Source organism: Cryptotermes secundus, unplaced genomic scaffold (genome assembly GCF_002891405.2).
Source record: "Cryptotermes secundus unplaced genomic scaffold, Csec_1.0 scaffold374, whole genome shotgun sequence".
NCBI lineage: Eukaryota > Metazoa > Arthropoda > Insecta > Blattodea > Kalotermitidae > Cryptotermes > Cryptotermes secundus.
The window spans coordinates 40,838-61,156 of record NW_019741302.1 but is presented as its reverse complement, the minus strand read 5'-3'; the positions used below and the strand labels follow the sequence as shown (position 1 = coordinate 61,156).

General features: G+C 37.4%; 1 protein-coding gene across 5 annotated transcripts; it reads left to right on the top strand.

Moving 5' to 3' along the window:
• Positions 1-1,023: 1,023 nt before the first annotated feature.
• LOC111872705 lies at positions 1,024-18,892 on the top strand. 5 transcript variants are annotated; one of them, XR_004513933.1, is made up of 7 exons: positions 1,721-1,928; positions 2,053-2,204; positions 3,312-3,447; positions 6,503-6,745; positions 10,328-10,469; positions 11,086-11,204; positions 18,419-18,892. XR_004513933.1 is itself a non-coding variant. In XM_033754803.1 (6 exons), exons 2-5 carry the CDS (start codon positions 3,385-3,387, stop codon positions 11,100-11,102), a joined length of 465 nt encoding a protein of 154 aa, XP_033610694.1. In that variant the 5' UTR covers positions 1,721-1,928; positions 3,312-3,384; the 3' UTR covers positions 11,103-11,204; positions 18,419-18,892. The 5 variants fall into 5 exon arrangements, 2 of the variants coding, with proteins under 2 accessions (XP_033610694.1, XP_033610693.1); XR_004513934.1 differs by lacking the exons at positions 1,721-1,928; positions 2,053-2,204 and adding an exon at positions 1,024-1,251; XM_033754803.1 differs by lacking the exon at positions 2,053-2,204.
• The last annotated feature ends 1,427 nt before the right edge of the window (positions 18,893-20,319 follow it).

Sequence of the window (20,319 nt, the reverse complement as noted above, 5' to 3'; positions counted from 1 at the left end):
TTACACGTATAGTTGAGCATCCTGCTGCATTGATTTAGAACTCGCACATTTATTTCCATCTCTGATGCAACCTGAAACTATTCACAATTACATTACAATTTAAAGTTACTTTAAAATCACATTAATTGTTACATGTTTCCCACCTACTTGGCCATCTTCAGGCAACTGTACACTGAAACTGCCACACTGCATTAGATCATAAGTCATTGTATTCCATGCTAGCATATATAGTTAGTTGCTCACACTAAAGTATGTTTGTTTGAGAATAAAGTCCTCTCTCTTCGTTCCACGTTACTTTCCTTTTCCAGCATCCATGTTTGTGCCCCCTTCTTATGTTTGATTCCACTAATTGGGCATATATCTATGTAATCTGTAATTTCGGTAATGGATATTGTGTTGTTGCTATGGTATGTAAGAGAATATACAAGATATGGCATGTACAAAAACTGCAACACTAATAACATGACCTGAAATGAGTGTTAATATTTTTAAACCAGTCCGTATTATTTTTATAACAGTACTATTTACAGGTCTGCAGGTGAAAGCAAGAGAACAAAGAGGTAAAGAACAATAGTTTGTTCTTTGTTAAATATTCCCCTACAAACAGTTAATGAAAAGCTGTAAGGTTTCCTTGGAACCAACATAAATCAGTGTATTTACTACCAAAGAGAAGAGTAGTTTAGCGTTAATTGGGGGGATTACTTTAATTATGGCATGCTTTTCATATGTTGCAATATGGTAGTTGTACCGAACAAGATGCTGTAAGAAGATGAGAGCAGCAGCATATTATTAACACTAGTTCATGATTAACAGCATTAGTGCCATCTGATTTGCTGTTTTTGTTAATAATGTGATTCTTGAAAAACTCTTTTTGTAGTAGCTCTGTAGTCTGTTCATATTTGTGAAGGTCAATCACCGCGATCATGCAGCATAAAGAGAATTGTAATTAACGCATGGCAGACACTATCCCACGTCAACAAACGTCTTGCAACAGGCCACGTAGCACCACGTCAACAAACGTCTTGCAACAGGCCACGTAGCACATTACGTAACAGTATAGGAACTGCCGGGAGCCGTGTTTCGCTGTTGCTACGTGTCAGGCTATAAAAGGAGAACCAACGCGTAATCTGACAGTCAGTCGAGTTGTCGAGTTTAAGGAAGGAGCTTGCAAGGTTGTCCCTCTCCAGCAAGGACCTGAGCTCGGAAAAACACAGCAGGAACTGTTGGGAGTTTCCGCGTAACGACTAGTAGGTAAGTAGAAAACGGTATGTGTGCCGTAGTTATAGTGACCCTTAAAGCATGTAGATTAGTGAGTGTGTTCCAGTCCTTTGTAGTTAGAAGTTATACGTGTCCAGTAAATCTATTTATCAATCCAACCCCCCCCACCCCCCCGACCCTCGTGTCCTCACTAACACATGACAATATCAAAGCCACTAACGCACCGCATACGAAGTGCATCACAATATCTCGTAAAAACCCTGAGTGACTGCACCAGTGGCAATTAGCTGACCTCCGACCTCTCTGACTGCATATTGTCTGATGCTTGTTTTGAATTGTTCATGTCATGTCGTAAACTTATGTACTATGAAACGCAGAAATGCATCAAACCCAGAAATTTCCAGCAACGTTAGTCATTTTTTGATAAAAATTGCTCTATACTGCTGCCATCTAGAGGGAAACGCTCAAAGTAAGTTCTTAAACTTCTTAACCAATGAATTAAGCACCGTTAAGCACTAAGCTAAGGAGACGTATGACGGTGTGGGTGTTTAGATCCACGTATTTTTGACATTGGTACAAGCAAAAAATTTGCAGAAAAATGAAGTGTGTGAGCCGTGGTTGTCGCGTCTTTGTGATCCCATGCACGCTCGATTTACACAACTGTAGTCTGTTGCCACGTCTGTTTTGTACCTCAATAATTCACTCTTGAGGTATGTGTGGTGCTTTGAGGTCGTGGTAATGTTTCTCTTGCGCAGAAAGATTAATACAGACATATTCCACAAACTGATTATTGGCTTTGATGAATCCCTTTCTTCTTCATCTGAATATTTTCAGAACAGTTCCTCTGACCAGTTTCGGAATTATATGGACACATTCATAGCGGAAAAAATAAGCCAAAGTTTGTTAAATGGATATGGGTATGATAATATTTTAATTGTGAAGTGAAGAATTATTCAGTTGGAATGAAGAGGAGTGGGAGTATAATGGTGATTACGTGAATTTCATGCAACAGTATAACAGTATTTCTGATAATAAATTTGTCTCAGTTCAGATTATCGTGCTGTTAATCACTTTGCATGCAGGTACAATTTAAGTTTGCAGTTGGGAGGAAAGTTTTCATTACACTCTAATATCAACTTGATTTTTTTTTGTGTATTTTATATGCAGTTTGTTATCTGGAATCCCTCAAAGATGCCTTGTCCCTTTTAATATATTTACAGTTATCATATAGTGCAGTTGTGTATTTGCTTTCTTTGACATCTTTATTACAGTTTCTGCTGACTTTGTTTGACTATATATATGTGTTACATGATTAACGTAAAGATCATGTAATACAAAGAAAAATCCTGCATATATATCAGTGCTGACCATGTTCCATTTTATATACACAATTAATGTAACATCATACAACATAAAGGTTGCAAAATATGAAGTTGCATTCCACATATCAGTGTGTTTGGTTCTTAGTGAATTAGTGGGATGCATAACTGAATTACTTTTCCACCAGTCATCAGTGTCCAGAGGAATGGATGGCATTACAACATAAAAGGATGTTTGGCAAATATTTTACACTATTTCAATATCAAGTTTCAAGTTCTTAGTAATTTTAATTTTTTAAAGTGACTGTTTACATAAACAGATACTTTCAATCAGTAATATGATTAATGAGTTTGCAATTGTTAGATGATGAATGTGAAATTTTTGGCCTTCCTGCTTGAGTAATATGTAGTTTGCTACCCTGATGATTTAAGAAGCAGGTTTGTACAAAATATTGGTATCTGCCAACAAACCTACGTTTCAGAAGATCATAATCTTCAGTTACATTTGTCTTGTATACTCACATAGGTGTGTCTTTGGGTAGGCATCTTTATGCAGATTCAGTTTAAAAAATTCACAAAGTGGCACTTCTCAGAATTATTCTCCAAGCCAGATTTATTCTTTGTTTCACTAGCATTTGTTAGCAGGAAGAGCTACTTCAGAAAGATGTAATTTTAACTTATGATATGGCCTGTCTTCCAAGATTGGGTTTTCCCTGACCTTCCTATAGTAAGATTCAATCTGAGGCTAAGTTTATTATTTATTGTGTGTTCTAGGTTATCATCGGACTTTACAGAGTTGCCTTCAGGTGGTGGTGCAGAAAAACAAGTATTTATTGAGACCATCAAAATGTCTTTGATAAATCAGACAATTAAAGAAGAACAGTTCATACTGGAAGATGAATCCCATGAGGTTGGTTCATGTTTTAGTTCAGTCTAGCCTTTGTTCATATGAACTTCAGTCAAGTCAAAAATATACTAAGTTTTTTGCATCATAATGAAGTTTTATGGTATGCTTTATTGAGATTTAAATTGTTCCTCTGTACAAATCATTAGCTGTGAAACTGTCCATTGCTTTACACTGTGTCCAAAAAATAATGGTGAGGTTTTAAGAGGCTCTCTCTCCAAATACACAAAGGCACATTAAATACTCTGCCTTTACATTCCACCTCTAAAAGAATTTTACGAGCTTCCACCAGGGACCACCACTTTGTACTGTTACTTTATCCAATTCCGCACATTAGTGTTGCATGATCTTTTGGGGTGTGTGTGGTGGCCACCTGGGAGTCATGATTTGACCCTGTTTGATTTTTTCTTTTGGAGCTGTGTAAAGGATTACATTTACTCGTATATGGACAAAATTCAAGTCATCTGAAGTAAGAATAAGAGAAGCCACAAAGCAGGTCACAAGAGATGTGGTACAGTATGTATGACAAAATGGAATATTGAGTGGACATACTCGTATCTAGGGTCATAGTGCACCTGTGGAAACTTACTAATCGTGTTAAAAGCTACTTGCAGTGCACTTCAAAATATAATATCAATTTCTTGAATATGCTTCTGATTTGTCTGAGTATTGGTTATCAAAATGCTACCATTTTTTTTAGACATTCTGTATGTTATAAAGATTAATTTTCATTGGGTGCATCCTGTTGCGTTTATTATATAAAATTCTTTATTGGGATCCGTAGTAAGACAGTGATGAAACAGTCTAGGTCAATATCACCTTAGCTACATGTTACAACTTTTAAAGCCGTCATCAGGCAAAGTATCCAGTGTACCGTCACATTGAAATGCAGTTTAACAGTGTGTGAGTGCAGTAACCTTGTATTTGCCTGATGATGACTTTAAAAGCTGAAACATGTAGCTAAGGTGATATTGACCTAGACCGTTTTGTTGTTGTGTTACGATGGATCCCAATAAAGAATTTTATAAATATTAGTTGAGGAGCAGTTAACATTTACATAGTTGAAAAATATAGGGCTGAAAATTTAATAATATTTCAGTGTGTAGTGGCAACATGAGGAATTCTAAGGCCCTTGGTGAGATATATTAGTTCAGCTCCTTAGAATGAAAATTACATGTAATGTAACATTAAATAGAATTATAATGGTTTTAAAATGTGTGGCAGAACTTTAGAATCATTTTGTCCATTCAAGTATATGGCTTTTCAGCTCTAAAGCTTGATGAAAGTAAACCATAAAACTAACCGTACTTTTGTAAAATATACAGTCTCCTATGACTAGAAGGTTACATTAGGTTCAGTTACAGAGTAATACGAGTACAGTTAATCTGAACTTTAAGAGTAATAGTAATTCAGAATGTATACCCATTTTCATAGAATGTGATGTTCATGTAATCAGACAGACAAACACTCATATGAGTGTTTCACTCAAAGTCCTTGTCTTAAATGGTAGCAGAGTTTGAGATTACAGAAGTAGCAATTCACATGAAGAACAAGTACATTCCACCGCATGCCTCAGTGTCAGAATGTATGATATCATCAACAAGGACACTTAACGAAAAACCTTACTGATCAATGATACTCTGTATGAGCCACCATCGCTGCTTGCAGAGAATTCTATTTGATAATTTGGTGGAAAGAAATTGCTAAGGACACTAGTGCATGAATGAGAATATACTATTAAAGTGAAACTTTGGAATAGATCTTAAATATGTGAGCTGGATTGCTATGGCCAGGATAGGGTTGCACTGTTGGAATTTGATAGAGGCAGTTATGAGTGTATAGATGTAATAACATGAGGGAATAGCTTAGTAAATGCTAATAGTTCAAGGAAGACCCTGAACCAGGAAGCAAATTAGCATATTTGATTTTTTTATGCCTCAAAGTAGTAGTGTATGAACATAGTTGCTCCATCATTTCAAACAGAAAGTTGCTGTGTATAGAGTTAGTTAACAGAATCATGCTGCTTGGCATAGCATACTGGTAATTCACTGTGTGACTGTGCGGGAGTTATTAATGTATTGGGCAGTTTGCCTAGTTAGGCAGAACTTCATCACTGATCACTGTACAGAGGCGACATAGAATAGTCGTATTTCATGAGAACTGGTAAAATTGGTTTTTTATCTCAAGGTTGCCTTGCAGCATGAAACAAGTTTTGCAATACATTCTGAAGGGCTGAAGCAAATATTTCCCCTCACACTTACAAAACATGATAACACTACTAATTTGTCTCACCATGTACTTTGCTGTTAGCTTTGTATCTGACTTGAATATTTACTTTTTATTTATTGTCACGTGTAGGGGGGTACACATGACGAAATGATGGGTTCTGGTTCAGCTGATTGGATTTATTAACAGATTGGTTACATGCACTCTTTAGTTACACTCATCTACAGCACTGTCACTGATTTACACACTCTCCAGTTCACCATTGCACACTCACTAGGATTCTCTGTCTTCCACTAGTCATCTCTGAGCAACAGATCTCCACACAGAAACTCACTTCAAATCACTTCAAATATTTCACATCACATGTTCAGTTCTTCTTGCGACTGACTCACACTCACTCCGAGAACTGACTAACAGTGACAAACTGCTTTGTCTGACTGACTGACTGACTTCTGTTCTGCCGAATACTGGTGAATACTCCAAATGCTGACTAACACTGTCTTTGGCGGTTGCTACATTTCAACTGACTCCTTAGGCATTCCAGTCTCTCTTATAAACCCTCATTTGGACAGGCGGAAAACACAGTTTGCTTCACTGTTGCGTGATGCTGTGTTTACAGAGGTGTTGCATGGCAATGCTGCCGAGAGTTGTTTATTGCTGCATAGCAACCAGCGTGCTTTGGCTCGGCTCAGCACGGCATGGCACAGAGAAACACCTCTTTCCTTGCTGTTGCATAACTTGGCAACCAACTATTTATGAAGAGTCTGTCTTTGTGGTAACTCGTTCAACCTCCTGTTGCCCAACAGTGGTTTGACATGTCACAATGTTGTCCCAGGATCATGTGAAGGAGCTGGATGGAATGCAGTATATAAAGCAGGAACCCTTTAGCTCACTGGATGAGAATGATAATGAGCCATCCAACATCTCAGGACTTGAAAGAAAGCAGTCGCTGGTCATGGAGCAGGCATGTGACATTGAAATGAAATCTGAACCACTTCTAGAAGAGTCCAAGCCTGTAATAAAGGAGCAAGTTGCAATTGCCCCGTTTACACCACAGGAGGGTGTGGCTTTGCCAGCAGTAAGTTGCAGTGTACTACTTAATATTTACAGAACTATTTCTCTAATGTCATGACATTCCTATCTTTAACTTCAGTAATATAATTTGCCATTTTTCAGCATGCATAATTCTGTGATGGTGCTATCCCTTTCAGAAGGAATCATAAAATGAAACCGGTTTTAGCATTATGTAAAGAGGTGTAATATGTGGTGCCATAATTATTAAAGAATATTTGACAGTGTTTATATAAAACAAGAAAATAATAGCTTATATGGTATTGGTTTGGAATGCCTCAGATGAAGAGGTGTGAGGAATTTAGGCAGCAGTATGTAGCAGAATGGGGCTGTGTCAGGTTCTCCAGTCTGTTCACCCATAATGGGTGAAATATTTACTTAAAATGAAAATGTTATTGTGTTGAGAAAAAGAAAGGCGTGTCACATTTCTGAATAGGGAAGACCCTTCTACCGTGGGTAGGATTTTTTTTTTAACTATAAGACTTTGTTCCGGACACCTCCAGGTAAATAAACAGACAGAGTCCCAACTATGCCCTATCTTACTGTTTTTTTTACCTGACTTCTAGAAATGTGAAAATTCAGTTTTTAAAGAAGTTGTCATGTGGCCTGAAGTACTTTGACCTCTGGCCATCATGCAATGTACCTAGGGTCATTCAATACATGATGCAAAAAATGGTGAAAAAAACTTTTTATTGGTGCAAATGAGACTATCTAAAATACTTCAAACATTTTATTTACATCCTTTTAAATTCACAAAGAAACACATTGTAATTTTAAAAAATTAATCATACCCATCTTGGATGATTCTCTAAGGCTCTGTCAGATCTTAACAGACATGAAGTCCAAAAAATGAAATGCGAAACCTCATGCCTTTTTTTGCTGTTAATTGGTCCTGAGAGAAATGCTGCAATATCTACAATTTCTGTTTCACGTGCATCATCTTTTTGTGGTAAAAATAAGCACAAAACTGTTCATAACCCTCCCTTACAGTTACAGTGACATGTATATAGTGTTTCTCAATTTTTTTCTTGGCAGAAGCTACTAAAATCTACTTTCCTTGTTTTTCTTCTTGTTAACAGTCTGCCAGTTCAATAAAATTTGTGTAGCTTTTATGACCAGAAATATTGAAGCATCACATAATTCATTTTCAGAGCTCCATTCAACAGGTTGTTTCCTCTTTACCTTCATATTTTCTGTTTCTTTGCATAAAGAATCACCTTTCCCTTCTTAGGTTTCAGTATTTTTTTGACTGCCATGCCTCAACTTCATCTCAGGGACGCCATTTTCCTCGTTTCTGTCATTTATCATTTACTGCTTTTGGTTGTGCTTTAGAAACTACTTTAATCTTTTGGAGAGATCTTGGAGATGACAGAGCTGGAGTTGATACTTATGGTCCTGCATTATTCTCTGATTCCTGAAAAGCTGGTTGAAGCCTGTCTGATACATATGGACTTAAAAGTTGTCTGTTTTGAATATATCAGAATTTACAGGCCACAAACCAGTAACACAAAATCCAGGCTAGATGTTAGATGGGTTGAAAGCTCTTGGGTATGCCAGGCCAGTTAAGTGAGCAAAATTATAAATAGAAATGTTTCACTGGGTTCCATAACATAAAATTTGTGCTTGCCACATTATGAAACTTCTTACATGGACCGAAGACACATCTATGCAGTGGCTGCTGCTTATGGCTGGTATGAGGAGGAAATGTCAGCGTTATAACAGCATTCTCTTGACATTTTGTGATTGCTGGTACTGTGACATGGCTCTCATGATTGTCTAAGAGTAGGAGTATTTGATCATCTTTTGTTGGTTTCACATGATAAATGAAATGATCCAGAAATTCAAGAAATTTGTCTCCATCTGACCAGCCACCGGAATGAGAAGTTCCAAGTGTACCAAGTGATTCACTGGTCAATATATGGATCTTAATGTAAGCATGTGAGAATATTAACAGTAGAGGGACTGAATTGTGCAGGGTATTAATGTGTCAAATGGTGGTGACAGTGACTCCTCTCTCTCCAGACGAAACACTGCCCAATTGTGTAATTCCTTTGATAGCAGCAACTTTAGCAGTATTGTGAACTGTAAGGAAGCCCACTTTCATCAATATTATAAATGAGTTCAGGACCAGGCTTATTATTTCTACAGTCTCACTATATTTTCTAAGAAGAGCTTTAACAACAGGTCTGTTAACAACAGTAGACCTAGCCACGCTAGTGGCTTGACACTTTCTCAGAGAAATAACACTGTTTTTTGTTTCATAAAATCAGTGACCTGTTCACCTGCATGGCCATTCACATCCCACATGAGTTAGGGTACTTTTTTGTTTGTTCCTTTGAAAACTGAGAAGCTAATTTCATTCTTTCCTTGTTAATCTGTAATGTGGTAACATAATCTATCAACCTGCCTCCCTCATCTGTTTAGAATACAGTTCATATTGCACCTTTATTGCTATAGAAGCACTGTTCATTACCAGGTTTTATATGATCGTGAAGGTGTCTCTGAAGGGTTGTGCATGTAACACTGAACTGTTCTGCTTTTACTCAAATAGACAGTCCTTTATGAACAGCTTCAAACAGGCAAAGCAAGATTTGGTATGGATGTTGGAGGTCGCTTGCGTTCATAGGCATCTAAAAACATAGGACTTCTGCTCAATATTTTATTCCTTTTACCATTGCATGAGGTTTTACTAATAAAACATGTGAAGCTTTTCAGTAGCTGTGGACATTTGTTCATTAATTGCAAGCAGAAAAAAAGCTGCACTTACTACAGCAGTGGCTTAAATAATCCACCTAGGTACAAGGGCATGACATTTTAATTTGAGGTTGGATTTAACATTTATTTGTATGGATTAACAGTCTTAGTCTTTATCATGATAACTTCCTTAAATTGTAAAGAAAATAGATTATGTGTGAGTTTTTAATAATTTCCCTCACCTCTTCATTCAAAGTTTGGAATGCTTGGCCAGTATAAGTAGAATAGATGTTTTGAAAGATAATTATTGCAACTACAGTGGACTGATGATGCCTGCCACTGTTTGATATGACAATTATACTAATCTCTCAGTTCTAGAATAGAAATTTCCCTCTTGCAATTCATAGAGATATAATGAGTGGCCTGAGGTACATGGTTGCCTTAGGTACAAAGGTCTCCCCTATAAGAAAAATACACACATTAATTGGACAAATGATTACAGTATTCAAGGAATCTTGTAAAAATTTCTTGAATACATGCAATGTGATACACAGTTCACATAGCATTTCATACTTATTCTTGTAAAGTAAGTACTCATGTTCTTTTTCTCGGTAGAAATTAATGACAAAAACATAGGTACATTGTAGAAGTGAAGCAAGTGTAACTAATTTAATAGGTGTAAGTAAGAGTTTTGCCTTTACATGTTTTAGCCATTATCGGGCACTTGGTTAAGTTACTTTGCAAATCCCTAGGCTGGTCTTACATTGGGTAGCCTTCTAGGTTGTTTGTCTTGTCTGAACATCCAGGTGCCCTCTTCTGTGTATTAACCCTGTAGGAACAGCTGTATCTTCCAGCCCGTAAAATATCATTGAGTTATTCGCTTGTTTTCCCTCAGGCATGGACTCTCCATATTTATATCTCCTGGAGAGAGGGTGTACCATCATTTAAGCCCCTGGGTTCCACATTGAGCCATGGGTTATGGAAAGCATTACTCATGACCATGTTGGGAGAGCCCTGGTGTAAAGTGACTTTGATCTGTAAGTTCTCTGCATGCTGTGTTCATGGTCAGTGGGGTTTAATATCTGATATTGATTTCAGTAGTGCCGTGGAAAGGCTGAGTGGGTTTTGTCTAGTCATTAATTCCGATAATGAAATCATGAATTTTGTGTTTGAATTCAATTTGTTATAATCTTTCAAAAGAGGAAAGGTTTTTATGAGTGTAGCTTGAATTAAAAGATGGGCTATTGATGAAGCTCTAATAATAATTCTAATAGAAATTAATTTTTATTAAAGTTTAGTGAAAGTTATGTGTAAGTTCAATAAATGCTGATGATCATTCTGTTTAAGAATTTTCAGCAATATTGAAATAATTATACCATACAAGGAATAAGTAAAGGGAAAGTGCATGGCCATAATTGTTATATTTAGAAAACTCTAAGCGTGTTTAACTGGGTTGATAAGGATAAGCTTACTATAGGAATAGAGATGCAAGATAACAGCAGATATTCTGTACACTTTGCAAACAAAGTAAGGAGTTTAAAATTCTTATCTATTTTTTTAACCACAACTCATTTTGTGAGTAATATTCATTGATACATCATCCAAATCAATTAACTTTTGAGTCTTCACTTGGCTATATAATTTTTGTTTCAGTTTCAGGTAAAAACTGAAACTTGTGATCACATCTCCGAAGATGATACAAAGCACAGTTCAACTTTAGCAAAGCCACAATGTGGGGAAGAAACTGAAGAAAGATATATTCAGAATGAAATGTAAATATTAGTATATTATCTTATGTTTTTAATATATAATATAATAATAATAATAGTTGGGACATTTTTAAAATGTCACTTAATTGTATGTTAATTTGAAATAATCTTTAGTCATTTTTCACAAGCTTATATAGATCCATCAGAGGTAAGTAGAATATAATATTAGGTTCAGGTGTTTATACACTTATACACAATCAGCTTCTAATTATATGGGCTAATGAAGGGGATAAGATGAAAGTATAATTGAAAACTGCAAATAATCCAAGATATTTTGTATTCTTTCAACATGTCAAAAATTACTAAACCACTTCTTACTTATTGCTGTTTTGATAACTTAGTGTGTTAACATTTGTTTCTGTGAGTTGTTAAATCTCATGATATTTCAAATTTCCTCCTCCCCCAACTGACAACTGTAGTCTAACAAAGTGTCTAAACAGTATAGTGCCACGTGATGATTAACACAGTCGCTCTGTCCATGTTCTTCACTCTCTTGCTCCCTATTCTCTTTTTTGTCCCTTTATTCCATGAGAACACTGATATCTGCTTCAGAGATGTCCTTGAAACCATGTTCACACGTCATTTTGCATCCATTTTACAAAGTCTTCTCTAAGTATTTTCAGATCCTTTGAAAACATTTCACCATGTCAGTAATTTCAGATTTGTTTACTTCTTTATTAGCAAAGCCTTGAAGATCATCTTCCTCTAGATCTGGAAGAAGTTTCCTCCATGATAAAACTGGCATTACTGGTTTTGCTGAAGTTCACATCTGAGACACTCTCAGTATTGTATCAGAATGTAATAACTACAGTTCATCCAGTGTTTGAGAGGTGTAGTGAATGGCTTAAGGAGGGATGATAGGTTGGATAGAACAGAAGCATGTACCGCATAAAATAAGAATTGTACGACCAATTTTCAGCTCATGCTGTTTTTGAAAGAGACTAACAAATCAGAAAGCACATAATTATTATTTATTGTCAACCCTTTCTGGTCAAACCTCTATATATAGTCGACATCATGACTGCTTCCATGGACAAATGTCTATATACTATCGACAAAGTTTGTTTCATGTTTCTGCGGTCATATTTCGATCATATGTCACTACTTGGCATTGTAGACTATACCAACGCATGCATGAATGTTTTGTCTGCTTCCTTCTGCCATCTGGAAGTTATAATTTAAATATTAACTGTTACATATTGTAACGTGTTTCGTTACTGAATACGCCGTAGAGATCGTTAATTGGTTTATTGAACAATCTACAAATATCGGCTACAATTAATTATCACAATGTTACGGGTTTCCACACTTTACAAACCCTACAACAAAATCTTTTAACACTATCTTCCAGAGTCTTCACGTAGTAATAGCGTGGGAGCTATACAAGTCTCGCTGAATTACACACTCCAAATATAACTGGACTACAGCACTCACTAAGTCTCGAAAGCACACAATAAGTCTTCCGCTCACTGACTTCTTAGTTATCGCACACTCACAGGCTGCTACCTTGAGAACTGTTGATAACACATTCGCTCGACTACTACTGAACTCGGCGACTGCTACGGTACAACTGGCTCGTAGCTGCTGTGCAGTTCCCTTATATAGCCTCAGTGGTGCCTGTTGCGTGCCACATCACAGGAGTTGTTGACTGCTGCCTAGCAACCGCGATATCCCTTGGTGACGTCACTGCTGTTGACTCGCGTTCCATAGCTAGCAGGTTGCGGGGACTCGGCTAACTTCGGCTCCGCTTGGCACGTCACCGCGGGGAGAGTGGCGGGGTGATGACTCGTCTATTACGCGAGCGCTACGTTACCGCCACGTGCCGCTGGGGAGGTAGGGGTCCTCCGTTGCGCAACATGTCACACTATATTGTGCCATGGTTTTAGTGAAAGGAGGTGGTAGGTAGAAGTGATGGTTTACTTTCACTTTCAGACACCAAAGGCCAAATTTCAGCTTATGTATAGTAAATGCAGCCCGTCTGCATCTTTTCCTCCCAACTGATGCTTGCCACAGGGACATCTGGAAACAGATTTAACTTTGGCATCCTTTCCTCCCATTTCCATTATTACCATTAGACGATTTGTCCTTTTTCCTCCCAAACTCCATACTGGCAGTCAAGCTCAGAAGACAAAACCTAATGTGCACATGTCCGTGTTTGTAAAAATGTATGATTATACAAAACAGATGAAAAATTAATGCATTGACACACAAATGACACAGAAATTAGATAATCGATGGCTGAATAATTGGGAGTTTGCTCTGTGCATGCATGCATGTGCATAGTCTTGAAATTAAAATGTAAAAATAATAACTTAACCTTTATTGACTTATTGGACTGTTTGTACAGTGAGGGGTATTCCAAAGTGTGGCTTACTTGGAATGCTACTTGAAGCCTCACACTTTAACGTTATGGCAGGAGAGAGAAAATTTAATTTGACAGTTTTAACAGCAGTCTGTAAACAGTTGGTTCCATACTTCCCTCTGTGTTTAAAAATTGTGTAGTACAATTGATAAATATTTTTAATAACTTGCTGAGTAACATTATTACATATGCCACTCAGTTTGGGGTTAAACAAATGCTGCCCTATTAATCATTATCATAAATATGTGCCCATTTTCAGTGTATTTTTCATGACATAGTCAATTTGTATGGTTATTGTCACCCATCATAAAGTTATGTTGTGAGGTTTTCACAGTGGTGATTGTTCAGATTGTGGTCTTGTGGGTTGTGACACCATGTATTATTATTATTAGTGGGGTGAGACTGAGTCCACTTGGTACTGCAGCCACTGCTGGCCCATTGTACCACCCCCAGATGATAGATGATGGTGATTGTGGAGGATTTGGTGGAATGAAGATTGGCAGGGGAAACTGAAGTACTCAGAGAAAACCTGGCCCAGCTCTGCTTTGTCCACCACAAATCCCACATGGCCAGGCCTGGGCTGAAACCAAACCCGCCACAATGGGAAGCCAGCGACTAACCACCTGAGCTGTTGTGCAGTTGTGACACCATATAAGTCCTTTCAGTTCATACTGACATTACAGAAGTTCATACTGTTTATCATGGGTTAAAGTGTGCCGGTTGAGGAATTGGTTCCATTTCCCTCTTGTGACAAAAGAAGAGATTGTGGCCTCACAGGACACTGTTTTCCTGTTACAATTCCTAATGGCCTAGACTTGGTTCCATCTCCTTGTCCCTTCCTGTAAGTTTGAGTGGCTGTCTTCACTGCAGCCTGGCTATGTAACCCAATCAGTTCCTCACCCTACACACTTCAACCCTGAAGATGGAGGCAGCATGTTCATCCGAAAAGTTGGTATTCACCCAGAAGGCTGTTTGGTGTCACAACCATGAAGACTACAATAGAAATCATAAAAGTGTCAAAATCGACAGTCTTATGCAAAATATATTGACAAAATTGTGAAATTAATTTAATGAAGTCAGATTTCTTCTTAAAATACAGAACTTTTGCAGCCAAATCACACTTAGTTGGGAATAAACCATTTCATAATATATCTGAGATGTATACAATGACCTAATTACAACAGATGAACATTTTATGACCTGGACAACATTAAGTATTTAATTTCAGTGAGACTATGTTGCTGGTTGTTCAGTTATGGATATGTATGGTACAGTATACTCCAAATTAGCCACTGTAATGGAGAGGACATGGTTAATCCAAATTTTCAGGTGTGATCAGAAGGTCAGAGTGATTATTGGATGTAGAAATTTGTTCAGTTATCTCAAAAACCATCACTTACACAAAACATATATGGAACATAAAGTATGTGTTTCGTTTTTTTTTTTCTCAAATTTTCTTTGAAATATTTTGATTCTGATAAGTATTTGTGCTCGAGGTACACACGGTTGCATATAAATGTCCCTGTGAGATGGTTGTAAAATTTTTATATTTAAATAGGTTGTCAGTTATTTGTAAAATTCTCAGATGTTAAATTTAAAAAAAAAAAAAAAAAAAAAAACATCTAGCAGCTCTCAGGTTTGTTCATACAGGCAAATGGCTGGACTGAATGAACTTGTTAGGCACACTGCACGGTTGTAAATGTTCCATAAGGCAAACAGATAAACTACAAACCAGATAAATGAAGAAAGTCGTCTTCTGGGTTTTGGCGCCGTGTATTATTCGTTTTGGCCGACGTTTCTGAGGAACGTATCGTCTCCATCTTCAGAGCAGGTGAATGGCTTGTGAATGCAGAGAGCAGTAGCGTAATGATTAGGAAGTGAAAGGCGCTGCTTTATATAGGAAGTAGGAAGTTTTACTTCATAGTCATCGCTGTGAAAACCTCAAAACTTACATACAAACCAGATACTTTTTGCTTAAATAATCTTCAGTTTACTATAAAATATAATAAAAAGTATGAGATTTATCTCAGCATTAAAACGTATTACAATTATATGTCGTTTATAGCAAAACACATGAAGTGCTAATCCTCAGAAGTTATTTTCTTCGTAACATTGTAACTGTCTCGCCAACTTCAGTTCACCTCTTGGCCTCCAGGATTTTTCCTGCGTGCTGCCTCTGGTGATTCTTATGGTCTCAGGTAGAGTCTGTGCAAAAGGTACCTTGACTAGCTAGTAGGCATGCATTCTTACATGTGTAGGATTTCTGGTTACCGAAGCGACCAAGACAGGAAGAAATTAGAGTTTCATGTGTTACATTCCTAATAAACTCTGTGCCAATTTAATGTCAGTCTCGTATGTTTTGAAAGAAGAAGGTTTATCAATTTTGTTATCATCACAAAGGATACTTCCACAGTAATAACCTCACAAACCTAACTCTGTCCCTTCATTCTGTCAAATTTATATTTACAAGTCTCCAAAATTACTCAAACTCTGAAAAAAAAACTATGTGGGTTTTAGTCTGCAAGTTTTCTAGCCTGGAACTCAAACGCTGAAAAATATTGAAAAATAATCATGCTCACACCCCACAAGCACCTCCACTTCCCAAGCCATATCTTCCCAGGAGGAAGGTTTATCTCGCCATCTTTGTCCCCAAACCCTTCTAGAAAGCTCTTACTAATTTTTATGTTGGTTCTGCAGCCCCAAGTTTGAGGCTAGGGGCTCAAATTTGGCTCCTCCCTTCCCAGTGACCAAGTCTGACCACCAGATAGCCGTTTCTGTCTCAGAGGTGTCATGCTCATTTGGAATTTATGATCAATCATGAGAGTGGACCTTTTTTGGCAATTTTTACTTGCCAGGAGATACAGTTTTCCTCAGATATTCATTACACATTATAAAATTTACCACTTTCTTAAAGCAAGTTCTTTTGAAGTCACACACTGTTGGGCTCAGTGTCTTTTGTTAACTTCTAAAATTTTAGGTGCTAGCAGTTCAGTTCCTGACTTGAAAAATCCACCCTGTATGGCAATTGTTACATGTTTGTGGCAAGGCTAAGCTATAGACCTCTCAGCCTTTGCTATATATTGTTTCTTTTGCATGGTACAAGTTATGTCCCTTTCATAGAACAACATTAAATATTTGGCCTGGATCGAAGAAGGCCCCCTAAAACTAAAACAGCAACAACAACAACAATGACAACAACAATGAATAAAAGAAAATTGAATCTAAGTTAATGAAGCAACATTAATATTTGAATGGCTGCAGAGGTTACCCAAGCCTGTCTACTTTAAAGTCAGTAGGAACCATACTGTTTCTCTCATAAGCAGTAGTAATTGCTTCCAGATGAGGATTCTACAATTACAACATACTGTTTCTTCCATGCAGCAAATTATGGAACATTAAATAAAATGTCACTGAATCCAGGCATCCTTTAGGCTTCTTCTTTCTGAGTCAATGAAGCAGGGTCCTCCTTGAGAAGCTGATCTGTAATCAAGTGAACAAGAAATTTGTCACCTCATGGGACCTTGTTTGCAGGACCTTACCACTGGTTCTTATCTTAAGCCAGGTTGATCCAGTCCTTATCCTCATACACAGTTTCTTTTAGATCCATTCTAATATTATCCTCTCATCCATGCCTAGATCTTGCAAATGTCCCCTGGAGGTTTCTTTCCAAAAATATATATGGATTTCTTATTTCTCCAGTATACGTTACATGTCCGTCACATCTCGTCCTCCATGCTTTGATCATCCTAGTTATAGTGTATTTGTCAGAGTACAAATTATGATGCTGCTACGCTTACTGGTGTGCAATAATATCTTTGTCCTTACCGGTTATTTATACTTCTTTTGTTTCAAACCACTGTAATTGAAATTTTCAGTGTCTTGGATTATTTGCAGTATTTAGATATACCGAAATACAGTGCTGTATTACGAGTATTACAACAATTACGAGAAGGTATCACAGATTTTTCTGGAGAAGACTTACATTACACCGTAGTTCATGACTGTTGATTCATATACTCCGTATGATCCAGATTGACTCCTCAGAAGATAGTGCTCTTGTAGTCATTTCTGTGAGAACCTCAAATCCAAATTTCACAGATATATAGGATATATTTTATGCGTATATATTGTGATGGATTTTTCATTGCTTTATTGTTGGGTTATTTATCAGTGCAAATGATGATTGATTGAAGAAAGAATTCATGGCCTTCTGAGCACCTGCTGGGTTTAATTTGCCTGTCCCTCTGTCCATCTATCTGTTGTAATGCCACTACTAGAAAGCCACTAAATGGATTTGCATGAAATCTGGTATTGGGGAGTTTTGCTAAAGTTTATTGAGAGTTCCAATGTTTGTTAAACGGAAATAAAGGACATTTTACATGAAGTCCTGCATATCTGAAGCATTGGAATTAAAAATGTTTTCGGGCAAAATTTTATAGCGTATAGAAACATGTTTTATGCTACACAGTCTGGTATGTTATGAGGTACAGATCTTTTAGTATGGTACCTCATGACAGTAAATGAAGTTGATGTGGAAGCAATATTAATATATTCTATAGAGCACAGTGCTTGAAAAGCTAATAATTGCTCAGCTAATTAAAAAATTCACATCCTTCTGTGGCACCTGAATGTTTACTGCTGTGTTCACAAGAGACTTCTTGAGCCAAGATGAATTCTTCCACATCCTCACATTCTATATGGAAGTAATACTGAAATCAGCAATGAGATCAAATTTGATATGGTGAACTGAAGATAAAGCCCTTCTGTTTGTTTATCCTGTCATAATATGTGGTAGAAACTGATTTCTTTTAATTTTTACAACACATTTATGTATGTTGCAATTATTTTTCAACAGTTTTCAGGATGATGTCACCAAGAACTCTCATGGACTTTACCCAGAAGAATTGCAGAGGATAGACAATGCACATGAAGAGAGTGCTTCTACAAAAGGCGCTGAAATTAAGGTTCCAGAAGTTACTGAAAGCAATTTGAGAGGTGGAAAACATCAAAAGAAACAGAAGAAAAAGAATTTGAGAGGTGAAGAGCACAAGTCTGCATCTTGTCAGTTTCAAGAAATTCTATTTTGTGATTTATGTGGGGAGAATTTTACACAAAAAAGGTATCTAGCCAGACACATAAGTAGCCACCTAAACAAAGAAAGATCTGTTGGTATTGTATCTTGTGATTTATGTGGGAAGAGTTTTTCACAAAGAAGCCATCTAGTCGGACACATGAGAAGCCACAAAAGCAAAGGACTATATGTCTGTAATGAATGTGGAGTAAGATGCTCAAGACCCGATACACTGAAGAGACATAAGACTCTACATATTCCTGCAGAAAAAGTACCGATGTCAGAATGTATACCCAGGCCCTTTATGTGTGATGTGTGTAATAAGGGATTCAGAAATAGACATGATCTCCAAAGGCATTCTGTTATTCACGTAAATCCAAAAGCATATTTATGTGACCAGTGTGGAAAGACTTTTACTCAGTTGGGTGACATGAAAAGACACGCAACTGTGCACACTGGTCGAGAATTGCAAAAATGTGAGACATGTGGGAAGTCTTTTCAGAAGCGCACAAGTCTTCTGAGGCATCAGGTACATCATAACAAGGATAAGATGCTTCATTGTAATTTCTGTGGGAGAAGCTTTACTCGTAAAGATTGTCTTAATTCTCACTTATTTCAGCATTTGCCACAGAAACCATTTGTTTGCAAATACTGTGGGAAGGATTATTCTCATGCTGCAATCCTTAAGGCTCACATATATAAGCACCTTGGCCAGAAACCATTTAGTTGTCCAGACTGTGAGAAATGTTTCACTTCAGCTTCAGCTCTCAGACGACATTCACTCAGAATTCACACCTTTCAGCAATCTTCTGAGGATATCAAACTTCAACAGATGTAGAGGTTATTTATTGATACAAATGGAATGAGATTTGTAATTTCATTATATGATCGAGATTAATTGCATAATTTACTTTTCTATGATATAGGTTATTTATTGATGTAAATGGAATGAGATTTGTAATTTCATCATATGATTGAAATAAATTTCAGAATTTACTTGTATGTGATATGCAGCTTTCTTTGTTTGACTTTCAACTTCATCTCAAACAAATTTGAAAGGGGGGGGGGAGATGCAGAGGAAACAAAGCCTGTTCCTCTCCACTTCCTTTCCACCTTTGATTTACATTTACATTTATTTTTAGTTCATGGATCCAATCATCCCCCCATAGGGCTGGATATATTTTTTTTTAATTGCTAGTGGGATGGGACTTTAAGTTTCTTGTACTGCGGCCACTTCTGGCCTATTGTACCAGCCCCAGAAGATAGGTGAGGGTGATTGTGGAGCAATTGGTGGAATGAAGATTGGCAGGGGAAACCGAAGTACTCGGAGAAAACCTGCCCCAGCGCCACTTTGTCCACCACAAATCCCACTTGACCAGACCTGGGGTCGAACCCGGGCTGCTGTGGTGGGATGCCAGCGACTAACCGTGTGAGCTATGGCGCGGCCAGGGGATGGATATAAAACATGTCACATATTACAAATTCATGATGACCACATCATTTGTCCTTTGTCCAATAAATGTATAATCAGGCCTCTCACAGATAGCTCAAGTTGTCAGGACAACAGACATGGGTCATGGAAAAACGATTGTCAAATTCACGCCTTGCCATTCCACACACACACACACACACACACACACACAAACGCACGCGCACACACTGGCAAGCCGTATCATTAGAACAAT

Excerpts from the sequence above, each read along its gene's own strand:
- LOC111872705 (XM_033754803.1), top strand. The coding sequence starts at position 3,385 with ATGTCTTTGATAAATCAGACAATTAAAGAAGAACAGTTCATACTGGAA. Across the intron at positions 3,448-6,502 it reads TGGAAGATGAATCCCATGAG|GATCATGTGAAGGAGCTGGA; the intron begins GTTGGTTCATGT and ends ATGTTGTCCCAG. Across the intron at positions 6,746-10,327 it reads AGGGTGTGGCTTTGCCAGCA|GCATGGACTCTCCATATTTA; the intron begins GTAAGTTGCAGT and ends GTTTTCCCTCAG.